Raw genomic sequence first — 25,739 nt, 5'->3', positions numbered from 1 at the left:
ATTTTCTTTGAAAACTGCACTAATTTTTAACAACTGGCAGATATATAATCAAGCAGCTACTAGTTTTATCTCCATGTCTGAGTAAACAGTCATTTTGTATGCTACATAGCCTTTTCCAGAAATGCCCCTGTCCCCTGCTTGATGGGTCCTGGTCCATGTGACTCTGCCCTCTTAACTCCAGCAAGGGGAACAAAATGGAGCCTGGGGGCTGACTCCTCCTGGCATCATCCATGGAATAGAGGTATGTGTGTGTGAGAGAAATAGAGGAAGGGAGGGAGGGAGGAAGGAGGAGAGAGGAAGAGAGGAAATGGATGGCAACAACAGGAATAAGTGGAACATACAATAAAAAATCAAATCTAGTGTATTTGGAATATTAATATATATGTTAGTATACATGTATACTTAATTCTGTAAATCAGAAGGTCTCAACTGGGAATGATTTTACTCACCCACCCCCATCCCTGCCCCAGGGGATATTTAGGAATATCCGGAGACAGTTTTAAAGCCATGCCCTGGTGGAAGGATGGGAGAGCTCTGCTTATTTGTCTCTTCTCTAGTTCCTCTGAGACCAATGGTTTTTAACTGAATCTCATTTCTTTGTCTCATCCATCTGTCAAACTTCTTCTCATCCTTGCAGATGGGTGGAAAGATCCTAACCTGACTCCTCTGGCATTTTGTCATATTACTTAGTTCACCATATATAGAACTTTTACAAGTCTTTCTCTCCCATCATGGACTGTGACTTATTGACTTTCGTCTTTCATTTCTGATGTAGTGACGATTCAGTAAATGATGAGTGCGTGAATCTGTTGTACCTCTTTGATTCTATTCCTGTGGCTTATAATATCTCCTCACTTAACTGAGAACTAGCCACTGGACTGGACAGTTGACTTGGATCTTTTTTTGTGAGGAGACTAACAGTCCTCATTATGTTTAATTTTATTCCCCAACAAAAGATAATAAATTCAAATTGTAACATTACAATAAAACATTTTATTATTCAGGAGCAGGGCAAGGCACATTATAATTAGCTCCCTCTTATGCGTCCTCATATAGGTGGTAATAGATGCCATTGAGTAGCCCAGGCAGTCTTAAGCTAAAGATTTGGCGTGAGATCTCAACCACTCTGTCACCTTGGAAAATGTCCCCGCCACATGGAGCTGGCCTTGGGCTGTGGGCAGTTGATGACTTGAGGTTTGGTGTTCTTGATTCACTCTCAGTCCAGCGGATGTCCTCCGAGTGCCAGCTGTGTTAGAGTTCTGGGCCTTGTGGTATCAACAGTGCATACGTAGAGTAAATGCCTCCCCTCATGGAGCTTACATGAGGACTGGAACAAAATCCACACTTCTCTCAGCCTTGAAGCTCTCCACGCGCTGTCCCTAGCCTGCTTCTCAGACTTCATCCCATGCCACCTTACTCCTTGCTCTCTGTGCTCCTGCCTTTTGCTGTTTCTCAAACCTGCCAAACTCCTTCCTACTTCACATGCTCTGCATTTGCTCTTCCGCCTGTCTACAATTCGATTCCCCCCAGATGTCTGTGTGACTGGTTCCTTCTCATCATTAAGTTCTCTGATTAAGAGACCCCTGTCCTGACCACTTTTCTCTAAAAAAGCTCTCCCAAACCCAGTTACTCTTAAATATTCTTTTTTCAATTTTAGTTTTACTGGAGTATAGTTGATTTACAATGTTGTGTTAGTTTCCGGTGTACAGCAAAGTGAGCCAGTTATACATATACATATATTCATTCTTTTTAAGATTCTCATATAGGTTATCACAGAATATTGAGTCAAGTTCCCTGTGCTCTACAGTAGGTCCTTGTTGGTTTTCTGTCTTATATATAGTTGTGTGTGTGTGTGTGTGTGTGTTCATCTCAAGCTCCTGACTTATCCCTCCCTGCCATGTTTCCCCTTTGGTAACCATAAGTTTGTTTTCGATATCTGTAAGTCTGTTTCTGTTTTGTAAATAAGGTCATTGTATCTTTAAAAAAAAATTTGTTGCCACATATGAGTGATATCATATATTTGTCTTTCTCTGTCTGACTTACTTCACCTAGTATGATAATCTCTAGGTCCATCCACATTGCTGAAAATGGCATTATTTCATTCTTTTTTATGGCCGAGTAATATTCCATTGTATATATATACCACATCTTCTTTACCCATTCCTCTGGTGATGGACATTTCGGTTGCTTCCATGTCTTGGCTTTTGTAAATAGTGCTCCAGTGAACATTGGGATGAGTGTATCCTTTCAGATTATGGTTTTCTCTGGATATGTCCAGGAATGGGATTGCTTGATCATAGGTAGTTCTATTTGTAGTTTTTTAAGGAACCTCCATACTGTTCTCTATAGTGGCTGTATCAATTTACATTCCCACCAACAGTGCAAGAGGGTCCCCGTTTCTCCACACCGTCTCCAGCATTTGTTGTTTGTAGACTTTTTGATGATAGCCATCCTGACCTGTGTGAGGTGATACCTAATTGTCATTTTGATTTGCATTTCTCTGATAATTAGTGATGTTGAGCATCTTTTTGTGTGCTTTTTGGCCCTCTGTATGTCTTCTTTGGAGAAATGTCTATTTAGATCTTCTGCCCATTTTTTAATTGGGTTGTTTGTGTTTTTGACATAGAGCTGCATGAGACGTTTGTATATTTTGGAGATTAATCCCTTGTTGGTCTCTTTGTTTGAAAATATTTTCTCCTATTCTGTGGGTTGTCTTTTCATTTTGTTTATGCTTTCTTTTGTTGTGTAGATGCTTTTAAGTTTAATTAGGCCCCATTTGTTTATTTTTGTTTTTGTTTTTTTGTTTTTTTTTAATGCGGTATGCGGGCCTCTCACTGTTGTGGCCTCTCCCATTGAGGAGCATAGGCTCCGGACGCTCAGGCTCAGTGGCCATGGGTCACGGGCCCAGCCGCTCCACGGCATGTGGGATCTTCCCAGACTGGGGCATGAACCTGTGTCCCCTGCATCGGCAGGCGGACTCTCAACCACTGCGCCACCAGGGAAGCCCTGTTTATTTTTGTTTTTATTTTCATTACCCTAGGACAGCGGTCCCAACCTTTCTGACACCAGGGTCCGGTTTCATGGAAGACAGATTTTCTATGGACCAGGGCAGTGGGGATGGTTTTGGGATGATTCAAGTGCATTACATTAATTTGCACTTTATTTCTATTATTATTACATTGTAATATATAATGAAATAATTACACAGCTCACCATAATGCAGAATCAGTGGGAGCCCTGAGCTTGTTTTCACTTGCCACTCACTGACAGGGTTTTGATATGAGTCTGCAAGCAGTTGATTTGTTATGGTCTCCATGCAGTCAAACCTCTCTGCTAACGATAATCTGTATGTGCAGCCATTCCCCAGTGCTAGCATCACTGCCTCAGCTCCACCTCAGATCATCAAGCATTAGGTTTTCATAAGGAGCGTGCAATCTAGATCCCACACATGCGCAATTCACAGTAGGGTTCACGCTCCTATGAGAATCTAATGCTGCAGCTGATCTGACAGGAGGCGGAGCTCAGGCGGTAATGTGAGCAATGGGGAGTAGCCGTAAATACAGATGAAGCTTCGCTCACTCACCCGACGCTCACCTCCTGCTGTGTGGCCTGGTTCCTAATAAGCCATGGACTGTCCGGGGGTTGGGGACCCCTGCTCTAGGATGTGGATCAAAAAAGATATTGCTGCGATTTATGTCAAAGAGTGTTCTGCCTATGTTTTCCTCTAAGAGTTCTATAGTGTCCAGCCTTACATTTAGATCTTTGATCCATTTTGAGTTTATTTTTTTGTATGGTGTTAGAGAATATTCTAATCTCATTCTTTTATGTGTAGCTGTCTAGTTTTCCCAGCATGACTTATTGAAGAGACTGTCTTTCCTCCATTGTATATTCTTGCCTCCTTTGTTGTAGATTAATTGACCATTGGTGTGTGAGTTTATTTCTGGACTTTCTGTCCTATTCCATTGATTTGTATTTCTGTTTTTGTGCCGGTACCACACTTTTTTGATTACTGTAGCTTTATAGTATTGTCTGAAGCCAGGGAGTCGGATTCCTCCAGCTCCATTTTTCTTTCTCAGGATAGCTTTGGTTATTCAGGGTCTTTTGTGCCTCCATATAAATTTAAAAAATTTTTGTTCTAGTTCTGTGAAAAATGCCATTGGTAATTTGATAGGGATTGTACTGAATCTGTAGATTACCTTGGGTAGTATAGTTATTTTGACAATATTGGTTCTTCCAATCTAACTTTGATCTTATATGAATTTACCAAAAGGGTTTGAGGAGATTAAGTTACAGAGGAGGGCTGACATAAAGAAGACAGATACAGGTGATAATTGTTTGTACATGGTAACCTCTGCTGGTTTGTTAACTTTTTCTCTTGAAGGATGAGGCAATCACACGTCCTACAGCTATTGAAACAGTGAGAAATGTATTAAAAATTTTGAACTTGGTTAGTGATTAGGCTTAAAATACACTCCCTAGCTCCCCTGACCTCCTTTAAATATCAGCATCATTACCTTGAATATGTTCTTTGATGACAGCTGCCTTGGACAGGGACGTTTGAGGCACTTGGAGGCCACAGAGGCAATCACCTACTTAACATGCACTAGTCAGCCTTTGTGAAACATCACCCCTGATGCTGGTTGCTTATCTTTTATGGAACAGTTTGCAAATCCTAATTGTTTTAAACTGGCTCTGAGGAAAAGAGGCTTGAGAATCAATAAATTACAGCTCTCATACATACAAATGTGCATCATTATAATGAAGACAATCTGATGGCTCTTTAGGTCAAATAAAAAGAGGTGGACTTGAGTTTGTAAAGACTCAATGCAAGTTCTCTTATTAAAGGTTTGAAATTACAGGGCTGAATGCAGTTTTCCTCTCTTGCAGTGTTCAGGTTTGCATATGGGCATTTGTTTTTGATGGATAGATCCTCAGTGGGAGAGAATTGATGAAGGGTTCATTACTTGCTCTGGTGGCCGTATGTCTTTGTTATAAGGTTCATTAAGGCAGAAACAACAATATTTATGCCTTTAAATACTGATATGTTGGGAGCAGCTAAATAAACTATTCTAAGAATTGTACCATCTGTTTTCAGACCCAGAGCTTTCTCTAAGTCTCTGGAGACTTTCACCCAAGGTCACCCATCTTAGTTCTCTCCAGAGTCTTGGAAGAAGCTCAGCATCTGAAAAGCAGACAACGTAAATAGTACTGCTTTCCCATCAGTGGTAAATTTTGTTGTACCAGTAGGTGGTAGTAAGCTGCAGAGAGTGTTTACTGCTTCTTCTCCCGTTAAAGGAAATGCCTTTCTCACATTTAACCAGGATTTAGGTGATTCAGTTTCTTTAAATTGTTCTTTAAGAGTTCGTTAATCATTCAAATTTAACAGTTCTTTTCTTTTGTCAACAAACATCATGCTGAAATTTCTTATGGTAATAAGAATGAATTTCTAATCCAACTGAACTTTTTTCTTTTAACTCTTTAAATATAATGATGAAGATTTTTCTTGAGCATACTAGGTGTTTTTCTACTAGTCTTAATAATTTTTCTTTGGAATTCAAATTGTAGTAGTGATTAAATATCATTCATGAACCACTTTAAATTTGTTTTCCAAAGCAGAATTTGATTGCATAAGCCATGCCAGTACACATTAATATATTTTCACATAGTCCTTCAATTTTTAAGTTCATTCCAGTATTTAGGATGTTTAAGAGAATCATTTTTTGAATCTAATGACTGTCATTCAACAAAATTGCAAAGAAAGAATCATACTTAATTTAAAAAAACTCATTCTTTTAGCTCACAAACTCGATAAATGGTTTCTTTGGCCAGCCAGTACTCTTCAGTATGAAACATTAGAGATTGGCATTGAAATCCTAATTCTTTAGCTCATCAGTTGGTGAGAACTGGTGACATGATAGATGTTAGGGGACTAGGAAGAATGGTCAGGTAAGTTGCCAGGAAGGAAAAGGAAACAGCTGCTGGGAAAAAGGGGTTTCTGAATGTATAGCTTTTATTTATTTAAACACATTTTCCAGGTTGCCAACTTGTTATTAATCTGCTATCTCTGACGGGGATCTTTATATTTGTTTTTCTTTCTTTTAACTATATATTATATTTTTCTTTCTGATTATTCAATCGTTGTAGAAAATTCAGGAAAGATAGGAACATTTAAAAAATAGAAATCGGCTGTAAACTCTACATGGTAAATATATATACTTTTATTTTCTTCCCCTTTTGTCATCATCCCTTTTCCTGCTTCTCTAAATTGGCATATGGGTAATTTGTATTCACATACAGACATCATATAATGTTTATTACAAAATTGGGATTCATACTTTTATCCCTTGCATTGCTGTTTAATGTCTCCAGAAACAGGGTTTTAATGTCTGTGTACTGTTCTATTACCTGTATGTACTGTGTTTTAACCATTCTCTTATAATTTGAAATATAAGTTGTTTTTATTTTCTCTGTATTATCACTTCTCAGTAAATATCCTTATATATAAATTTCTGTATGTATTTCAGATGATTTTGTTAGGGGAAATTTTGGAAGTGTAGTTGGTAGGTTAAATGTACAAACTGCTGATATAACAGACAATTTATATCAACTTACACATATCCAGTAGGAGAGGTTAGGAGTGTTCCTTCCCCTACAACCTGGCTAACATAAACATAATTATTTAAAGGAAAACAAGTTAATGGGCTAGAAAAGCATCTCAATGATAATTTACATTTCTCAGGTTATTAGATAGAACATTTTTGCATGGCCATGCATATTTGTTTTTTTATGTTACTGCTCAGTATGCTTTTATCAACATGGAATGAGTCTAATACTTTGGGTACGATTTCACTGGGGGAAGATTTTCAGAGGCCTGAAAATCTTATTTTCATTAATGCCACTGATATTAGGATAAACAGTACTTTTTTAAAACTAATTTTTTACTTGTAGTATAAAATAGTACATTCTTAATTGTCAGTGAAGAGTGTATAATTGACGCTTACTGTTTTGTGCTTCTCTTCTTAGTTATCTTAAGGGGCTCTTGGGAACTATCTTCACGGGCCAACTCTAGTGGCCACTCCTTTCTCATTTGTTTCTCTTTTCCTCCATCAACTCCATGTCTGGGAAGTGGAGGTGTTGGCTGACTGGTATCTTTTGGTAAGATTGGGCCTCTGCCACCATATCTGCCTTCTGCTTTGTGACATTTAGGATCAGGTACTCTCTCTGTTACCTATGAGAGGCGTGTTTGACCTTTTGAATTGTCAGTAATAGTTTTAGAAAGTGCTAAGTTTTTATCAACAATGAAATATTAATCTAATATCTATTTTTTATTATAATCAGATTCTTTAATGTCTTTAAAGTCCTTCAACCCTTATGACACGTAATTGAAGTCCTTTCATATGCTATAAAAGTGAATGTTTCATAAGCTATTAAAAAAAAACCATGCAAAATTCTCAGATATATCTCACCTTAAAATCTTGATATTTCTACAGGAGTTCCATCAGATACAGGAGTTTGAACATCTTTTATTGCTCACAGTACTTGAAATTAAAAGCTGAAGACTTTGTGAAATAGTGAAATTCATGCTGGAAAGTGTGATTTTTTTCTTATTAAAAGTATGTAATCCTTAATAGGGGTGAAAGGTTTTTTTTTTTTTTAATGTGACAATTACAAATAATTTAGTTAATGCTGTTGTTAATTTTGTGTAATGCTGCTAAGATTTTCTGTTTTAAATTCACATATTCCTTGTCTTTACTTCTTAATATTTATCAACTGATTATAATGTGTTTTCCATTAAGAAAGACTGCAAGGTACATATACCTGTGGTAAAAGTATAGAAGTGTGGTGTGGAAAGTTAAACACAAAATCATTCTGGTAGTTATCCCAGGGGAGGTGGGGCAGGAGTAGTACTGGGTGGAGGGTAGTGTGAGAGGGTACTAAGACTTTATTTATAGTGTTCTAAATATTTTATTAAAAATATTAGAAGCACATGTGTCAGAATGGGAAATAACAATATTAAGAATATATTCTTAAAAATAATAGGGAAATAAGGTGATAGAAATAGAATAAAGAAGACAGAAATAGAAAAGGATAATAATAACATTCTAGGTAGTAGATACATGCATCCTTGTTATATTAGTCTCTGTACTATTTTATATTTTAAATATTTTCCCAAATTTTAAAAAATAACCATAAAATTTTCAGTTATCACTGTTTGTAGTCAAATTGAAACTCAGACTCTCTGCTCATTAGATGAGTCTGATACACCATTTATAGCCATTGAAGTTGTGTGTAGATACCTGATTATTATTAAAAGTTTGGTACTCAAAAAAATCAGGTTGTCTCATAGATGGTTATCTTGTTTCCTGCTCTCACCAGTAGCCATTATAGTTAACATCTGGTTTTCAGTGTTACCTTTTTATTCTGCATGGTGGTATCCTAACTCCAATTTAGTTTCCAGAATTTTGACTTATTAAGATGAAACTCATTATACTTTTAGATACAAAATTTTGACAGCTCCAGGCATAATTATTATTTTCCATTATACAAGAAGTAGAAGGAACAGGAAATAAAAACCCCTTTACTCTGAGGCCAATGGTTTGATTTGTTTTCAAGGCTCTTTATTATATACAGCATAGATATGTCACTTAGTTTTTTTCCTGGTGCCTAATACAGATTTCATATTGCTACTTGATTCCCAGCCTCCCTCATTTTGATATTTTTATGCTTAAATGAAATGAGAGGGGGTTGAAGAGGCTGTAGACAACATGTGAGCCATGGCCTGCTGCTGCCTTTAATGATTTTTACTAACTGTTAAGAATGTTTGTAAGTAGTGTTTAGGAGACAGCAGAGCAAAGTAGAATGAAGAGAATACCGAAGGTGGAGAAGCCTGGCTGAATCCTGGGTCTGCATCCTTGGTCTGCTACTTAAAATCATTATATGGTGTTGGACTTGTTACTTAACAGCTCCCCCTCAGCATCCTCGATAGATTAGGGGTTAACTGCCCATTTTAATAAGTTATTATGAGAATTAAGTTGGATTGTCTGTGTGAGCATCTATATAGTACTTAGCATTGTAGCAGGCTCTCAGAAAATGTTGATTTTTCCTGTTTTCACTAATGGAAAATGTTGGAAAGTACATTTAAATAGAGCAAATGATTTTAGGTCATGTGGCATACATAGGTTTATGGGTGTGCTCACATGAGTGTGCACAGGTGTTCAAAGACACACACACACACACCCATGATTTCCTAAGTAGAAAGGTGAACTTTACATTTAAGATTTCTTCTTAAGTTTATTCTTTTGGATTTAAACAGTTGTGATCCTGCAAAATTGTAGCCAAACAATTGCTTCAGGCCTGTTTCTTATTCATGTTTTCTGACGTTAGAGAGCTACATCGTGGGCACTGTACCTTTGTACTTCTAGATAGGGAAAGGGGGCAAGAACCAGAGAAGAGACGTGAGGAAGGAAGTTGAGAGGCCTGGGCAGAAGAGAGGCTCGAGTGTGACAGGTGTTTGCTAGCCCTGTCTCAGCCAGTTCAAAGACGTTGGATGTTCCGTTGATTCTTTTCCTGGTGCTACAAGGACAGACTATTTCACTTTGAAAAACCTAAACTCACAGCAAGCTTCCTTGCTTATCTTTTTATTTAGTTTTATTTTATTTAATATTTTAAAAACATGACTACTTTCATTAAATGCTCGAGAATCTATACATATTTAGCAAATTTCCTTTATCTTGGCTTTAGATGTATGGTCATGTACTTCCCAGATGCATTCAGAATAAAGATCCAGAAATTTCAGAATATTCTTGATTATTAAAGAGAGGTTTCATCATACTGTATTTAAAAGGCCAGAAAACTGGCCATATAGATTTTAGGACGATTATAACAATTAATGTTAAAATGAAGATTATGTTAACCTTCTATTAAGCAGAAAATGAAATTATTGGAATACTCAAACTTTCACTTTTGATAATTGAATTTTCTCTAATGCTTCTTTGTTACAAGTATATTTCATTTCTTCAATTTCTATAAAAGGTATTCTGAAACTTTTGAGATCATCTTGCGTGAAATAATTTTCTTTTGCATTAGATTGAAAATCGAGGTAAGGATGGGCGGAAAGCATATTTAGAGACTTTTCTACTAATGAGATTATATTCAGGATGTTTGGCCTTCTGTTTTGGTGGAGATGTTGGAGATTCCATCTTCTCACACACTTGTTATTGTAGAGTTTGTACCTCTGTTACTGCATTTGTTTAATTCTACTATATTTTAAATTAAGGTGTATGAGAGTGTTCACTGTACAGTGAATGGAATTCTTTTATTTTAGGTCATTTTGTGTGTGTTGTATTTTTGTTTAAAGATACACATGTTCTCATAGCTTAGTAGAATGGACATCAGACTAGGGCTTCCCTGGCGGTGCAGTGGTTAAGAATCCACCTGCCTATGAAGGGGACATGGGTTCAAGCCCTGGTCGGGGAAGATCCCACATGCCGCGGAGCGACTAAGCCCGCGCTCCACAACTACTGAGCCTGTGCTCTAGAGCCCGTGAGCCACAACCACTAAGCCTGTGCACCACAGCTACTGAAGCCTATGCACCTAGAGCCCATGCTCTGCAACAAGAGAAGCCACCGCAATGAGAAGCCTGCACACCGCAACAAAGAGTAGGTCCAGCTCGCTGCAACTAGAGAAAGCCTGTGCGCGGCAACAAAGACCCAATGCAGCCAAAAATATAAAATAAATAAATTAAAGAAAAAAGAATGGACATCAGACTAATATTGAGACCTGCAGGTTCTAACCTTAGAGAATATCTGTGTTTTTTTTTTTCCTTCATTGTAGAGATACCAATCTATGTGTCTCATATACCTTACAGTGTTGTTGGTAGAGTTATGTGAGATACTGTATGTGAAAGAGCTTATAAAATTTAGGAGCATTGCACAAAACTAAGTGATTATTATTATTTGGAGTTGTAAATGTCTGAGGAATTGCTCATAAACCAGAAAAAACAAAGGAGGGAGAATTACATGTGGAAGTGACTTGTGTTTTCAAGCTATGTGTTAGTAATTATGATATGGCAAAGGGCTAATGTAATAAATCCTTTAAAAGATCAAAAAGTAAATAGTTTAATTAATCTCTTATTTCTGTGCTCTTTACCATTTGATTGACCTTGACCTGGATTTATTTTTAAGGATTTTTGCACCTCAATGGCAGGATCCTCCAACGATTCAGACCACTTCCGCTCTCGTGACCGATTGGGTCGACGGGCTGCCAGTTCAATACACAGGGAAACTCGAAATCGTCCTACTGTGGATGTCACTGAGAAGGTCAACACTATAACGAGTACTTTACAGGTTAGTTTGGCAATGGTTGCATGTAATAGATTTTAACTAGGTTGAGCTAAGAAATGGTTTCGGTCAGTATATTCATTTTTTATGCCACAGTAACAAATTTGCACAAAACTAATGTCTAAAAAACCCAGAAATTTATTTTCTTACAGTTCTGTAGGTCAGAATCTGACCCTGGTTTCATTGGACTAAAAGCAGGATGTCAGTAGGGCTGTATTCCTTTTTGGAGGCCCTAGGGAAATATCTGTTCCTTTTCCAGCTTCTAGAGGCTGCCGACATTCCTTGTTTTGTAGCTCCTTCCTTCCTCTTCAAAGCCAGGAAGGGTGGGTTGAGTACTTCTTACATCATATCACTCTGACTACTCTTCTGCTTCCCTCTTCCACTTTTAAGGATGCTTGTGATTGAGTCCACCCAGTAATCCAGGATAATCTCCTCATCTCAAGGTTCTTAACTTAATCATAGCTGCAAAATCCCTTTTGCCATATAAGGAAACATATACATAGGTTCGAGGGATTAGGACTTGGACATCTTTGGGGGCATTATTCTGCCTGACACAGTCAGTAAAGATATATTTGAAATATATGATAGGTTGTGGAAATGTTTTGGGATAAGGCAGTATTTCCAAATAAAATACTGTGGGAGTGAAACCAATAGGAATTATTACCATAGTTTAGCTTCTTGTGGACATTTGCCTTTAGAGAAGTTGTTCATATTTTGGGTAGGTAAATTATTCATGGATGAATGATACTGAGATGCCATTTGTATTTAGAGGCTAATTTTTGACAGCGTTTGGAAGTTTGAGTGGCAGCAGTTTACATTCCCTCCATAGGAAAGGGCTTTGGAAGAGAGGTGGAGGAAGGACACAAAGAAAACTCAGACTTTTTTTCCTACCCTTTAATCTCTTACTTCCGTTTTGCCTGGATAAACATGGATTTTGGCTTTCAATTGCTTTGGGTTAGTATGCTTAGATAAGAAGAGGCTAATTTCTGGTGGAGAAACCATAATTTGATTTAAAACTCAGGAGCCTTTTTCTTTCTAAACTTATTTAAATTAACATAATATTGGATTTTTGCAGTACAAATTCTTCTACTTTCCCACTACTGAAACATATTAGTAAGTATATATTTTTGAAAGAAATGCCTCCATTTACCTCTCAGGTGAAACCTAGCATATTTAGGTGGAAACCATTTTTATTGTAATTACAAACAAATTTTATAGCTAAACGTTAAAGGATTCTTTGTTTTCTTTTCTCTTAATGGATTTCTTGAGGTAAAGTAATAACGGAAATAACATTGATCCTAATGATCTGCTTGTCGTGAACACAATCGACTAGATTTTTCTCAGGATTTCTCTTCTATAAAGAGGGTCTGAATTAGTTGAGGTGCACAAATTGACGATGAGGATTCTTTTCCAATTTATGGTTTTGTTGCCAACTTATTATGGAACCTTGGATAAGGATTGAAATTTTGTGCTTCAGATTTCACACAAGTAAATTGCAGACGGATTTGAGTTTCTCTGTCAGTGCTGTTAATAAGATTTATTTGATATTTATGAAGTATATTGATACCCAACTTAATTATTATATAAATTGTACCTTTTGCAAACGGGTGACCCAGCTGTTTGATATGCTGCTAAGATTGATTGGGGAAAACACTGTTTGGAGCAATTAATAAAGTCCACTTTCTTTCTTTAGGACACCAGTCGGAACCTGCGGCAAGTCGACCAGATGCTTGGACAGTATCGAGAATATAGTAATGGACAGGCAGGGGCTATAGAACACGTAAGAATGTTTACTTATGTTTGCATTTTCTCTTACCCACCTTTTTGGAAATTTAGTTGTTGAGGAGTATGGATGTGAGATAAAGGACTTAACCACTGTGAATAGCTTTAGCTTTTCAACTGCTTTATTATTTTATAGTTTAAATTTAGCTTGTCAGATGGCTTGCCAGCTAGTTTATATAGATTAGGTTCTATTGAATTTGAAAGCTTTAGTTTTTTATTTTTTGGCTGCACCACATGGCTTGTGCGATTTTAGTCCCCTGACTAGAGATTAAACCCCGGGCCCTCGGCAGTGAGAGCGTGGAGTCCTAACCACTGGACCACCAGGGAATTCCCTAAAATGAATATTTTTTTAATTAATATTTTGCTAATTCTGTCTCTTATTTCCTTTTGGAATTTGCTAACTCATCTTCTGTAAATTCTTAGAAAACCAATTAAATTTATTCCTTCATGTTTCTAATTATGAGTATACACTCTAATAAGATTAATATTACATGTGTGCTGTAATGATAGTTTTATATATATCTGTGCTGTACTGAGTTGTCATATAAGTCCCAAGTTTAATTGATTATTTGTTATTTTCTTTTTACAAAACAGAAGTATAGTCATCATTTGCTTGTAATTGGAAGCTAATTGCTTGAGCACAGGGAACATATTTTCTCTCATAAGGTTTTTTTACTACTTTCATTTAGAAAATAAACTTGGACTTTCTTGTATCTACCAGATTTTTATGATTTATGGTATATTTGCAGATGGGGCCATAGATTTTATATATTTGGGTAGCTCATGAAATGTTTTAGATTTAACTACCTTATTAATAATGGGAGTGAATTCTTTGCTCTTTAATTTATTAGTAAAAAATTAAAACCATTATTAACCAGTAGCAGAGAAAAACCTACTTTGTCAGGTTGAATATTAGACGAATTTCCCTTGAATTGAGCAATTGGGAAATAAAACTATGTATTAAGTGAAACTTCTGTACAGGTAAGCTTTTAAAACACAGAATGTGTTCTCCTAGAATTGGTAGGCCTAGAATTGAATAATGCTGAGCTCTGGGGGAGTAGTTTTATACATGGGAAGTAGATAAGCTCAACAGGTATTTCTTTCCCATCTGAGTTGTAAGTACCTAGACTGCAAAGCCACTCATTTAAAATAGGACACAGGAAAATAAGATTCTTTCCTTTTACTTTAGGCTGTTCCTTGTCTGGTCTAGAGTCTTCCCCTTAGCTTCCTCAAATTCTTGTTCTGTTAAAGTAGTTGTCTCTCAGTGATTTCTGCTCCCAGCATGCCAGAGGGGGATGTCACTCATTGCCTTATATTACACTCCCTCGATAGAGCAATGATTTCCACCCCACCACCTGTAAGTAACCTGGGGGGCACCTGCTGTAATCTATGGGAAGATGTGCAACTCAGAAAGAGTATTTCTCACAACAAGTGAATCTGATGGGCTGCTCAGTGAAAATTGCTTTCTTAGCATTAAAATACTTACTGTTACGAAATATAGCAGTAAAATGGGCATACCTAAAAATGAGTGTATGTAATGTGCCAACTATCATGTGATTTATCTGAATCTTTCTATTTGTATTCTTTAAGTCCTCTAAGTACATGATAGTATTATCCTCTATTTAAAAAATTTTAATTATTGTGTGTTCTGTCTAGGGAGGGACCCTGGAGAGTGATTTGTTTGTTTCTTTCTTTTTGAGACTGTGCTCCAGCTCATGCAAGTTCTCTTGTTGTAGAACCTGCTATTTTTTTTCAATTAGCCTGTAATAGGCTAATCCACTTTCAAATTATTATTATTATAATTATTATTTTATTGAGGTATAGTTAATTTACAATGTGTTAGTTTCTGGTGTACAGCAAAGTAATTCAGTTACACACACATGCATATATATTTTAATATTCTTTTCCATTATGGTTTATTATAGGATATTGAATATAGTTCCCTGTGCTATAGAGTAGGACCCTGTTTATCTACTTTATATATAATAGTTTGTATCTGCTTATCTCAAATTCCTAATTAATCCCTCACCCACCCCCTTTCCCCTTTGGTAACCATAGTTTTCTATGTCTGTGAGTCTGTTTTGTAAATAAGTTCATTTGTATCATCTTTTAGTTTCCACATATAAGTGATATCATATGATATTTGTCTTCCTCTTTCTGACTTACTTCACTTAGTATTATAATCTCTAGGTTCATCCAATGTTGCTGCAAATGGCGTTATTCCATTTTTTATGGCTGAGTAGTATTCCATTATATATATGTATATACCGCATCTTCTTTATCCATTCATCTGTTGATGGACATTTAGGTTGCTTCCATGTCTTGGCTATTGTAAGTACTGCTGCTATGAACATTGGGGTGCATGCATCTTTTTGAATTAGAGTTTTTTCTGGATACATGCCCAGGAGTGGGATTGCTGGATCTTATGGCAATTCTATTTTTAGTTTTTTAAGGAACATCCATACCTTTTTCCATAGTGCTGCACCAGTTTACTTTCCCACCAACAGTGTAGGAGTGTTCCTTTTTCTTCACACCCTCATTAGCGTTTATTATTTGCAGACTTTTTAATGATGGCCATTCTGACTGGTGTGAGGTGATACCGCACTGCGATTTGATTTTCATCTCTCTAATAATTAGTAATGTTGAGCATCTTTTCATATGCCTACTGGCCGTCTGTATGTCTTCTTTGGAGAAATGTCTATTTAGGTCTTCTGCCCATTTTTTGATTGGATTTTTTTGTTGTTGTTGTTGTTATTGAGTTGTATGAGCTGTTTGTTTATTTTGGAAATTAATCCTTTGTCGCATTGTTTGCAAATATTTTCTCCCATTCCGTAGGTTGTCTTTTCATTTTGTTTATGGTTTCCTTTGCTGTGCAAAAGCTTATAAATTTGATTATGTCCCATTTGTTTCTTTTTGCTTTTATTTCTATTGCCATGGGAGACTGAACTAAGAAAACATTGCTATGATTTATTTTGTAGAATGTTTTGTCTATGTTCTCTTCTAGGAGTTTTATGGTGTCATGTCTTATATTTAAGTCTTTAAGCCATTTTGAGTTTATTTTTGTGTATGGTGTGAGGGAGTGTTCTAACTTCATTGATTTACATGTGACTTTCCAGCTTTCCCAACACCACTTGCTGGAGAGACTGTCTTTTCTCCATCATGTATTCTTGCCTCCTTTGTTGTAGATTAATTGACCATCGGTATGTGCGTTTATTTCTGAGCTCTCTATCCTGTTCCATTGATCTATATGTCTGTTTTTGTGCCAGTACCATGCTGTTTGGATTACTGTAGCTTTTTGTAGTATTGTCTGAAGTTTGGGAGGGTCATGCCTCTAGCTTTGTTCTTTTTCCTCAGGATAGCTTTGGCAATTCTGCCTCTTTTATGGTTCCATATAAATTTTAGGATTATTTGTTGCAGTTCTGTGAAAAATGTCATGGGTATTTTGATGGGGTTTGCATTAAATCTGTAGATTGCTTTGGGCTGTATTACCATTTTAACTATATTAATTCTTCCAATCTAAGAGTGTAGGATATCTTTCCATTTCTTTGAGTCATCTTCAATTTCTTTTATCAATGTTTTATAGTTCTCAGCATATAAGTCTTTCAAAACCTCTTTGGTCAGGTTTATTCCTAAGTACTTTTTCTTGTTTTTGGATGCAATTTTAAAAGGGATTGTTAGGGATTGTTTGTTTACATGCCTTTTCTGATATTTCATTGTTAGTGCAAAGAAATGCAACAGATTTCTGTATGCTAACCTTGTATCCTGCTACCTTGCTGAATTCGTTTATCAGTTCTAGTAGTTTTTGTGTTGAGTCTTTAGGATTTTCTGTATATAGTATCATGTCATCTGCATATAATGACAATTTTACCTCTTCCCTTCCAATGTGGATACCTTTTATTTCTTTTTCTTGTCTGGCTGCTGTGGCTAGGACTTCCAATACTATGTTGAATAGGAGTGGTGAGAGGGCATCCTTGTCCTGTTCCAGATTTTAGTGGGAAGGCTTTCAGCTTTTCGCCATTGAGTATTATGTTGGCTGTGGGTTTATCATAAATAGCTTTCATTATTATGAGATATGTTCCCCCTATACCCACTTTGGTAAGAGTTTTTATCATGAATGGATATTGAATTTTAATATCATTTAATATTTTAAAATGGTTAATCCATTTTAATCAGTGTTCAACTGTTAAAAAAATTTCTCCATGTTAAATATCCATTGCCTAGTTGAAATTAGCATTTCTCTTTTAAAATATAAGACATTTCCTAGGAAATGGGATCAGCCATTCTGCTCTAGAGAAGACAAGAACTTTTATTATTTTTATTTATTTATTTAAAACTTTTTTGAATTTTATTTTAGTATTTTATACAGCAGGTTCTTATTAGTCATCAGTTTTATACACATCAGTATATGCATGTCAATCCCAATCACCCAATTCATCACACCACTACCCCCACCCCCCACGGCTTTCCCCCCTTGGTGTCCATACGTTTGTTCTCTACATCTTTGTCTCAATTTCTGCCCTGAAAACCGGTTCATCTGCACCATTTTTCTAGGTTCCACATATATGCATTAATATACGATATTTGTTCTTTTCTTTCTGACTGACTTCACTCTATGACAGTCTCTAGATCCATACATGTCTCAACAAATGACCCAATTTCATTCCTTTTTATGGCTGAGTAATATTCCATTGTATATATGTACCACATCATCTTTATCCATTCGTCTGTTGATGGGCATTTAGGTTGCTTCCATGACCTGGCTATTGTAGATAGTGCTGCAGTGAACATTGGGATGCATGTGTCTTTTTGAATTGTGGTTTTCTCTGGGTATATGCCCAGTAGTGGGGTGGGATTGCTGGATCATATGGTAATTCTATTTTAGGATTTTAAGGAACCTCCATACTGTTCTCTATAGTGGCTGTATCAATTTACATTCCCACCAACAGTGCAAGAGGGTCCCCTTTTCTCCACAACCTCTCCAGCATTTGTTGTTTGTAGATTTTCTGATGAAGCCCATTCTAACTGTTGTGAGATGATACCTAATTGTCGTTTTGATTTGCATTTCTCTAATAATTAGTGATGTTGAGCAGCTTTTCATGTGCTTCTTGGCCATCTGTATGTCTTCTTTGGAGAAATGTCTATTTAGGTCTTCTGCCCATTTTTGGATTGGGTTGTTTGTTTTTTTAATATTGAGCTGCATGAGCTGTTTATATATTTTGGAGATTAATCCTTTGTCTGTTGATTCATTTGCAAATACTTTCTCCCATTCTGAGGGTTGTCTTTTCGTCTTGTTTATGGTTTCCTTTGCTGTGCAGAAGCTTTAAAGTTTCATTAGGTCCCATTTGTTTATTTTTGTTTTTATTTCCATTACTCTAGGAGGTGGATCAAAAAAGATCTTGCTGTGATTTATGTCAAAGAGTTTTCTTCCTCTGTTTTCCTCCAAGAGTTTTATAGTGTCCGGTCTTACATTTAGGTCTCTAATCCATTTTGAGTTTATTTTTGTGTATGGTGTTAGGGAGTGTTCTAATTTCATTCTTTTACATGTAGCGGTCCAGTTTTCCCAGCACCACTTGTTGAAGAGGCTGTCTTTTCTCCATTGTATATCCTTGCCTCCTTTGTCATAGATTAGTTGACCTTAGGTGCGTGGGTTTACCTCTGGGCTTTTTATCTTGTTCCATTGATCTGTGCTTCTGTTTTTGTGCCAGTACCATATTGTCTTGATTACTGTAGCTTTGTAGTATAGTCTGAAGTCAGGGTGACTGATTCCATCAGCTCTGTTTTTTCCATCAAGACTGCTTTGGCTATTCGGGGTCTTTTGTGTCTCCATACAAATTTTAAGATTTTTTGTTCTAGTTCCATAAAAAATGCCATTGGTAATTTGATAGGGATTACATTGAATCTGTAGATTGCTTTGGGTAGTATAGTCATTTTCACAGTATTGATTCTTCCAATCCAAGAACATAGTATATCTCTCCATCTGCTTGTATCAACTTTAATTTCTTTCATCAGTGTCTTATAGTTATCTGCATACAGGTCTTTTTTCTCCTTACTAGGTTTATTCCTAGGTATTTTATTCTTCTTGTTGCAGTGGTAAATGGGAGTGTTTCCTTAATTTCTCTTTCAGATTTTTCATCATTAGTGTTTAGGAATGCAAGAGATTTCTGTGCATTAATTTTGTATCCTGCAACTTTACCAGATTCATTGATTAGCTCTAGTAGTTTTCTGGTGGCATCTTTAGGATTCTCTATGTATAGTATCATGTCATCTGTAAACAGTGACAGGTTGACTTCTTGTTTTCTGACTTGTATTCCTTTTTCTTCTCTGATTGCCGTGGCTAGGACTTCCAAAACTATGTTGAATACTAGCGGTGAGAGTGGACATCCTTGTCGTGTTCCTGATCTTAGAGGAAATGCTTTCAGTTTTTCACTGTTGAGAATGATGTTTGCTGTGGGTTTGTTGCATATGGCCTTTATTATGTTGAAGTAGGTTCCGTCTATGCCCACTTTCTGGAGAGTTTTTATCAGAAATGGGTGTTGAATTTTGTCAAAAGCTTTTTCTGCATCTATTGAGATGATCGTATGGTTTTTATTCTTCAATTTGTTAATATGGTGTATCAGATTGATTGATTTGCATATATTGAAGAATCTTTGCATCCCTGGAATAAATCCCACTTGATTATGGTGTATTATCCTTTTAATATGTTGTTGGATTCTGTTTGCTCGTGTTTTGTTGAGGATTTTTGCATCTATATTCATGAGTGATATTGGTGTGTAATTTTCTTTACAGAAGAAATTGTAGTATCTTTGTAGTATCTTTGTCTGGTTTTGGTATCAGGGTGATGGTGGCCTTGTAGAATGAGTTGGGGAGTTTTCCTCCCTCTGCTGTATTTTGGAAGAGTTTGAGAAGGATAGGTATTAGCTCTTCTCTAAATGTTTGATACATCTCGCCTGTGAAAGCCATCTGGTCCTGGACTTTTGTTTGTTGGAATATTTTAATCACAGTCTTAATTTCAGTGCTTCTGATTGGTCTGTTTATATTTTCTGTTTCTTCCTGGTTCAGTCTCAGAAAGTTGTACTTTTCTAAGAATTTGTCCATTTCTTCCAGGTTGTCCATTTTATTGGCATAGAGTTGCTTGTAGTAATCTCTCACGATCCTTTGTATTTCTGCAGTGTCAGTTGTTTCTTCTCCTTTTTCCTTTCTAATTCTGTTGATTTGAGTCTTCTCCCTTTTTTTCTTGATGAGTCTGGCTAATGGCTTATCAATTTTGTTTACCTTCTGAAAGAACCAGCTTTTAGTTTTATTGATCTTTGCTATTGTTTTCTTTGTTTCTATTTCATTTATTTCTGATCTGATCTTTATGATTTCTTTCCTTCTGCTAACTTTGGGTTTTGTTTGTTCTTCTTTCTCTAGTTCCTTTAGGTGTAAGGTTAGAGAGTTTGTTTGAGATTTTTCTTGTTTCTTGAGGTAGGCTTGTATAGGTGTAAACTTCCCTCTTAGAACTGCTTTTGCTGCATCCCATAGGTTTTGGATTGTCATGTTTTCATTGTCATTTGTCTCTAGGTATTTTTTGATTTCCTCTCTGATTTCTTCAGTGATCTCTTGGTTATTTAGTAATGTAGTGTTTAGCCTCCATGTGTTTGTGTTTTTTATGTTTTTTTCCCCTGTAATTGATTTCTACTCTCATAGCACTGTGGTCAGAAAAGATGCTTGATATGAGTTCAATTTTCTTAAATTTACTGAAGCTTGATTTGTGACCCAATATGTGATCTATCCTAGAGAATGTTCTGTGTGCACTTGAGAAGAAAGTGTAATCTGCTGTTTTTGGATGGAATGTCCTATAAATAGCAGTTAAATCTATCTAGTCTGTTGTGTCATTTAAAGCTTCTGTTTCTTTATTTATTTTCCTTTTGGATGATCTGTCCATTGGTGTAAGTCAGGTGTTAAAGTCCCCCACTATTGTGTTACTGTCGATTTCCTCTTTTACAGCTGTTAGCAGTTGCCTTATGTATTGAGGTGCTCCTATGTTGGGTGCATATATATTTATAATTGTTATATCTTCTTCTTGGATTGATTCCTTGATCATTATGTAGTGTCCTTCCTTGTCTCTTGTAACATTCTTTATTTTAAAGTCTATTTTATCTGATATGAGTATTGCTACTCCAGCTTTCTTTTGATTTCCATTTGCATGGAATATCATTTTCCATCCCCTGTATGTGTCCCTAGATCTGAAGTGGGTCTCTTGTAGACAGCATATATATGGGTCTTGTTTTTTAATCTATTCAGTAAGCCTATGTCTTTTGGTTGGAGCATTTACTCCATTCATGTTTAATGTAATTATCGATATGTAAGTTTTGTGACCATTTTTTAAATTGTTTTGTGTTTGTTTTTGTAAGTGCTTTTCTTCTCTTGTGTTGCCCACTTAGAGAAGTTCCTTTAGCATTTGTTGTAGAGCTGGTTTGGTGGTGCTGAATTCTCTTAGCTTTTGCTTGTCTGTAAAGCTTTTGATTTCTCCAACGAATCTCAATGATATCCTTGCCGGGTAGAGTAATCTTGGTTATAGGTTCTTCCCTTTCATCACTTTAAGTGTATCTTGCCACTCCCTTCTGGCTTGTAGAGTTTCTGCTGAGAAATCAGCTGTTAACCTTATGGGAGTTCCCTTTTATGTTATTTGTTATTTTTCCCTTGGTGCTTTTAATAATTTTTCTTTGTCTTTAATTTTTGCCAATTCGATTACTATGTGTCTTGGCGTGTTTCTCCTTGGGTTTATCCTGTATGGGACTCTGTGCGCTTCCTGGAGTTGCGTGGCTATTTCCTTTCCCATGTTAGGGAAGTTTTCGACTATAATCTCTTCAGATATTTTCTCGGGTCCTGTCTCTCTCTCTTCTCCTTCTGGGACCCCTATAACGTGAATGTTGTTGCATTTAATGTTGTCCCAGAGGCCTCTTAGGCTGTCTTCATTTCTTTTCATTCTTTTTTCTTTATGCTGTTCTGCAGCAGTGAATTCCACCATTCTGTCTTGCAGGTCACTTATCCGTTCTTCTGCCTTAGTTTTTCTGCTATTGATTCCTTCTAGTGTAGTGTTCATTTCACTTATTGTATTGTTCATCTCTGTTTGTTTTTTCTTTAATTTTTCTAGGTCTTTGTTAAACATTTTTTGCATCTTCTCGATCTTTGCCTCCATTCTTTTTCTGAGGTCCTGGATCATATTCACTATCATTATTCTGAATTCTTTTTCTGTAAGTTGCCTATCTCCACTTCATTTAGTTGTTTTTCTGGGGTTTTATCTTGTTCCTTCATTTGGTACATAGCCCTCTTCCTTTTCATCTTGTCTATCTTTCTGTGAATGTGGTGTTTGTTCCACAGGCTGCAGGACTGTAGTTCTTCTTGCTTCTGCTGTCTGCCCTCTGGTGGATGAGGCTATCTCAAGAACTTTTACTTTTAACTTAGATTTTATAAATGATACTAATGCTAAACCTCAGGAAATGGATACAAGTGATACACAGTTTAGCTTTGAACAACATGGGGTTTGGAGCTCTGGCCTTCCACACAGTTGAAAATTCGTGTATAACTTATAGTTGGCCCTTGGTATCTGAGGTTCCTCCTTCTCTGCAATTCCTCTGTATCTGTGGTTCTGTGTTCATGGATTCAACGAACCTTGGATCATGTAGTACTGTGGTATTTACTACTGAAAAAAATTCGCAGGTGAACAATGCAGTTCAAACCCATGTTGTTCAAGGGTCAACTGTATATGAACTTACATATTTATTTTATGGAGGTTCAGTTTGGTGAACATAATTCGCCAGTGAGTGAGGAGCTATGTAAATATTCAGTGCAATGCTTTCCTCCTGAGACGATCTGCCCTAACAAGAGAATTGTGAGAATTATTCCTGTTGGTTTTGTAAGGGTCAGGAGTCATGATGAGTCACTTTTTTGACTACCTTTTCTTGAAATGTACATAATTTCACTGTTGTTTTCTTGACTCTTTATTCCAACTGTAAATTTATTTATTTGCTTATAATATGTGAAGGCCTCTCTCTGTGATGAGTTGAGCAGTGTTAGAGGATCAGCAATGGGGTGTGTGGTGTTTCGTAGAGAAGTAGCATCTACCTTTTCATATTCTCTTTGGGAATATCTTCATAAGCTTAGTTTACAGGTACCTTTTTTTTTTGTGGTAACTCATTTAATTCTCTCAACACTCCTATTAGGTAGATACTATTATTATCCTCATTTACCAGCTAAAAATACTAAGGCACAGAATGGGTACTAGTTTGCCCACAGTCTCACAGTTAGTCAGTGACAGAGCCAAGGATAGGCTATTATCCCAAAACTGAGCATCAGGATTCATTCACATCATTGAGTTGTGCTTGCCCACATTTTATTGATGATATGAATTTAATTTTTCTGAAAATTGGGATTTTGGATTCAAAGTTTGAAGGGTTATATAATTTACATTTATAAACTGGAAATTATCTTAACTGATTGAAAAACCAAAGCCCATTGTCACACAAGTCATTAATGTTACAGTTGGTGCAATGTCCAGAATGAGAGTTAGATGGAACAAATACAGAAACAGAATGGGAAGAAATCTGATGCTGAGCTAGGATTGGCATTGAAGGCTTGCCAAAGTTGGCTGTTCTAGCTGCCACTTAAGGCAGTGTGGTGGATTCTACAGGTTGCCTACACCAGCCTTGGTTTCCCCCTTCTTCCTAAGTAACAACCACTGATTTTTTTTTTTTTAACAAGGCTTTCTTGTAGCCAGCCCAACCAATGAGCCATATTAAGTTGGAGAGTATGACTTAGGATCTTTGGTTTTAATGAACTTCATGACCTTAAGTAAGTGTCATCCTGCATTATTTCTCATGCTGTAAATTTCTTGGGAGGTCTGAGAACATTTGGTCCAAAGAGGACCTGTGGGGTTGGTTTTATATGAAAGTTGACTGGGAATATTTGGAACATATACTCCTGTGTTAAATAGTGCAGTTGATTAGCTTAATGTTTAGAACATTTCTAGAGCTGTGTGTTCCTATTCATGAGAGAACAGGTCTGTTTTTATGTTAATGCCATAAAAATGGAATGCCCTCAAGAAGGAATATTCAACATAATAAGTTAATACCTTCTGCAGTGGAAATTTGGGCTGCAGCTGATGAGGCTAAAGTAGGTTAATATTTGGTATAAAGAAAGATACAGTTCTTTTGATTCAAATCAGCAGATTCATTAAGTACATTTTTAAGGTAAAGAGTGGTTAAAATATAGTAAAATCAAATTAGAGCTTAGAGGCTTGCATTAATAGGTAATTTTTCTTCTAATTAAGTACTCTGATTAAAATTTCCCTTTGGGAGTAATAGGACGTTACCATCTGGCATATATGAACTTTGGAAGAATTTGAATGTTAAATAATAAAGTCCAGGTTTTTTTCTTCTTTTCAATGGATTTCAGTTGTCATATATACATAGTGACAGCCCAGAAGCTTAATGTTAATGGTTTGGAGCCAGGCACAAGCCATTTGTAATATCCCAGATCTGAAGGTACCCATCCCTTTCCTCTGGCTGAGTTCTACTAATTGTCCTAAAGGTGAGAACTGTTCCATCTTTTAACAACTTCAGTGCTAAGTAGTGAGAATCTATGGGTAAGAAATTATAATGGAACAACTGAATTCTGTTAGAACCTTTTTTTGTAAATATATTTCAGGTCTTAGGAATTAGGTTCTTAGAGTCTTATGTTTAAAATTTTATTGCCAAGTTTCTTGTGAAACTACTAGACAGGAGAATAATTTTTACAAAATTTTGCTTTGAGGCTAGTAGAAAAATGTAGACTTCGGAGTCAGACTTAAAATTGAATCCTGATTTTTTTCCACTAGAAACCATTTCAGTGACTTTGGGCAAGTTATCAAACCTTTCTGAACTTGAGTTTAATCATCTGAAAAATGAGCATAAGTATATATGCCTTATTATAACTAACATTTATTGAAGTAGTCACGCTGTTTTAGACACTTGCTAAACATTTATGTTCTTGTTACTTCTTTAATTCATCCAGTAATCCCTATCTTCAAGTATTTGCTATGTTCTTAATATAGATTAAGTACTTGGTACATTATAGGCACTCAGTATTCTTCCTTTCCTTTCCTTGAATTCATTGGGCCTAACTTCAGTTTCTTTTGTGTATTATTGTGACTATAAACAACATAATGTGTTGTAACGTTCACAGTGATAGGTGTATCTGATTGTTTTGACTTCTAAGTATATGCTAAATTAGACAGCATACATAATGCTGATTTTTTGCCCTTATGTTCATGATTATATTGTCTGTCCACCCAAAATACAGTAATGTACTATTAAGAGCACATTCCATTTTCCATGCATGCTCATTTAAAAAAAATTTATTTATTTAGCTGCACTGGGTCTTAGTTGAGGCATGCAGGATCTTTAGTTATGGCATGCTAACTCTTAGTTGCAGCATGTGGGATCTAGTTCTCTGACTAGGGATCGAACCCAGCCCCCCTGCATTGGGAGCTCAGAGTCTTAGCCACTGGACCACCAGGGAAGCCCCCATGTATGCTCATTTAATAACATTCAGAATATTATATGGAAATACTTTAAAAAAATTTTAAAAATTGTTAGA

At 36.3% G+C, this 25,739-nt stretch overlaps 1 protein-coding gene across 3 annotated transcripts in view; it reads left to right on the top strand.

Annotated features, from left to right (window-relative positions):
- The window catches only part of CEP128 (centrosomal protein 128), a 442,632-nt gene that overhangs the window by 8,953 nt on the left and 407,940 nt on the right, over nucleotides 1–25,739 (top strand). For all 3 annotated transcript variants that reach the window (XM_082619712.1, XM_082619711.1, XM_082619713.1), the window contains 2 exons: nucleotides 11,184–11,345; nucleotides 13,033–13,119. In XM_082619712.1, the coding sequence (XP_082475838.1) occupies nucleotides 11,199–11,345; nucleotides 13,033–13,119 (234 nt within the window). In that variant the 5' untranslated portion in view covers nucleotides 11,184–11,198. The remainder of the gene's footprint in view (nucleotides 1–11,183; nucleotides 11,346–13,032; nucleotides 13,120–25,739) is intronic.

The sequence above is a fragment of the Mesoplodon mirus genome (assembly GCF_964341445.2).
Source record: "Mesoplodon mirus genome assembly, chromosome: 4".
Classification (NCBI taxonomy): Eukaryota; Metazoa; Chordata; class Mammalia; order Artiodactyla; family Ziphiidae; genus Mesoplodon; species Mesoplodon mirus.
Note: the sequence above shows the minus strand (reverse complement) of the source record. Positions and strands in the feature narration are given on the sequence as shown.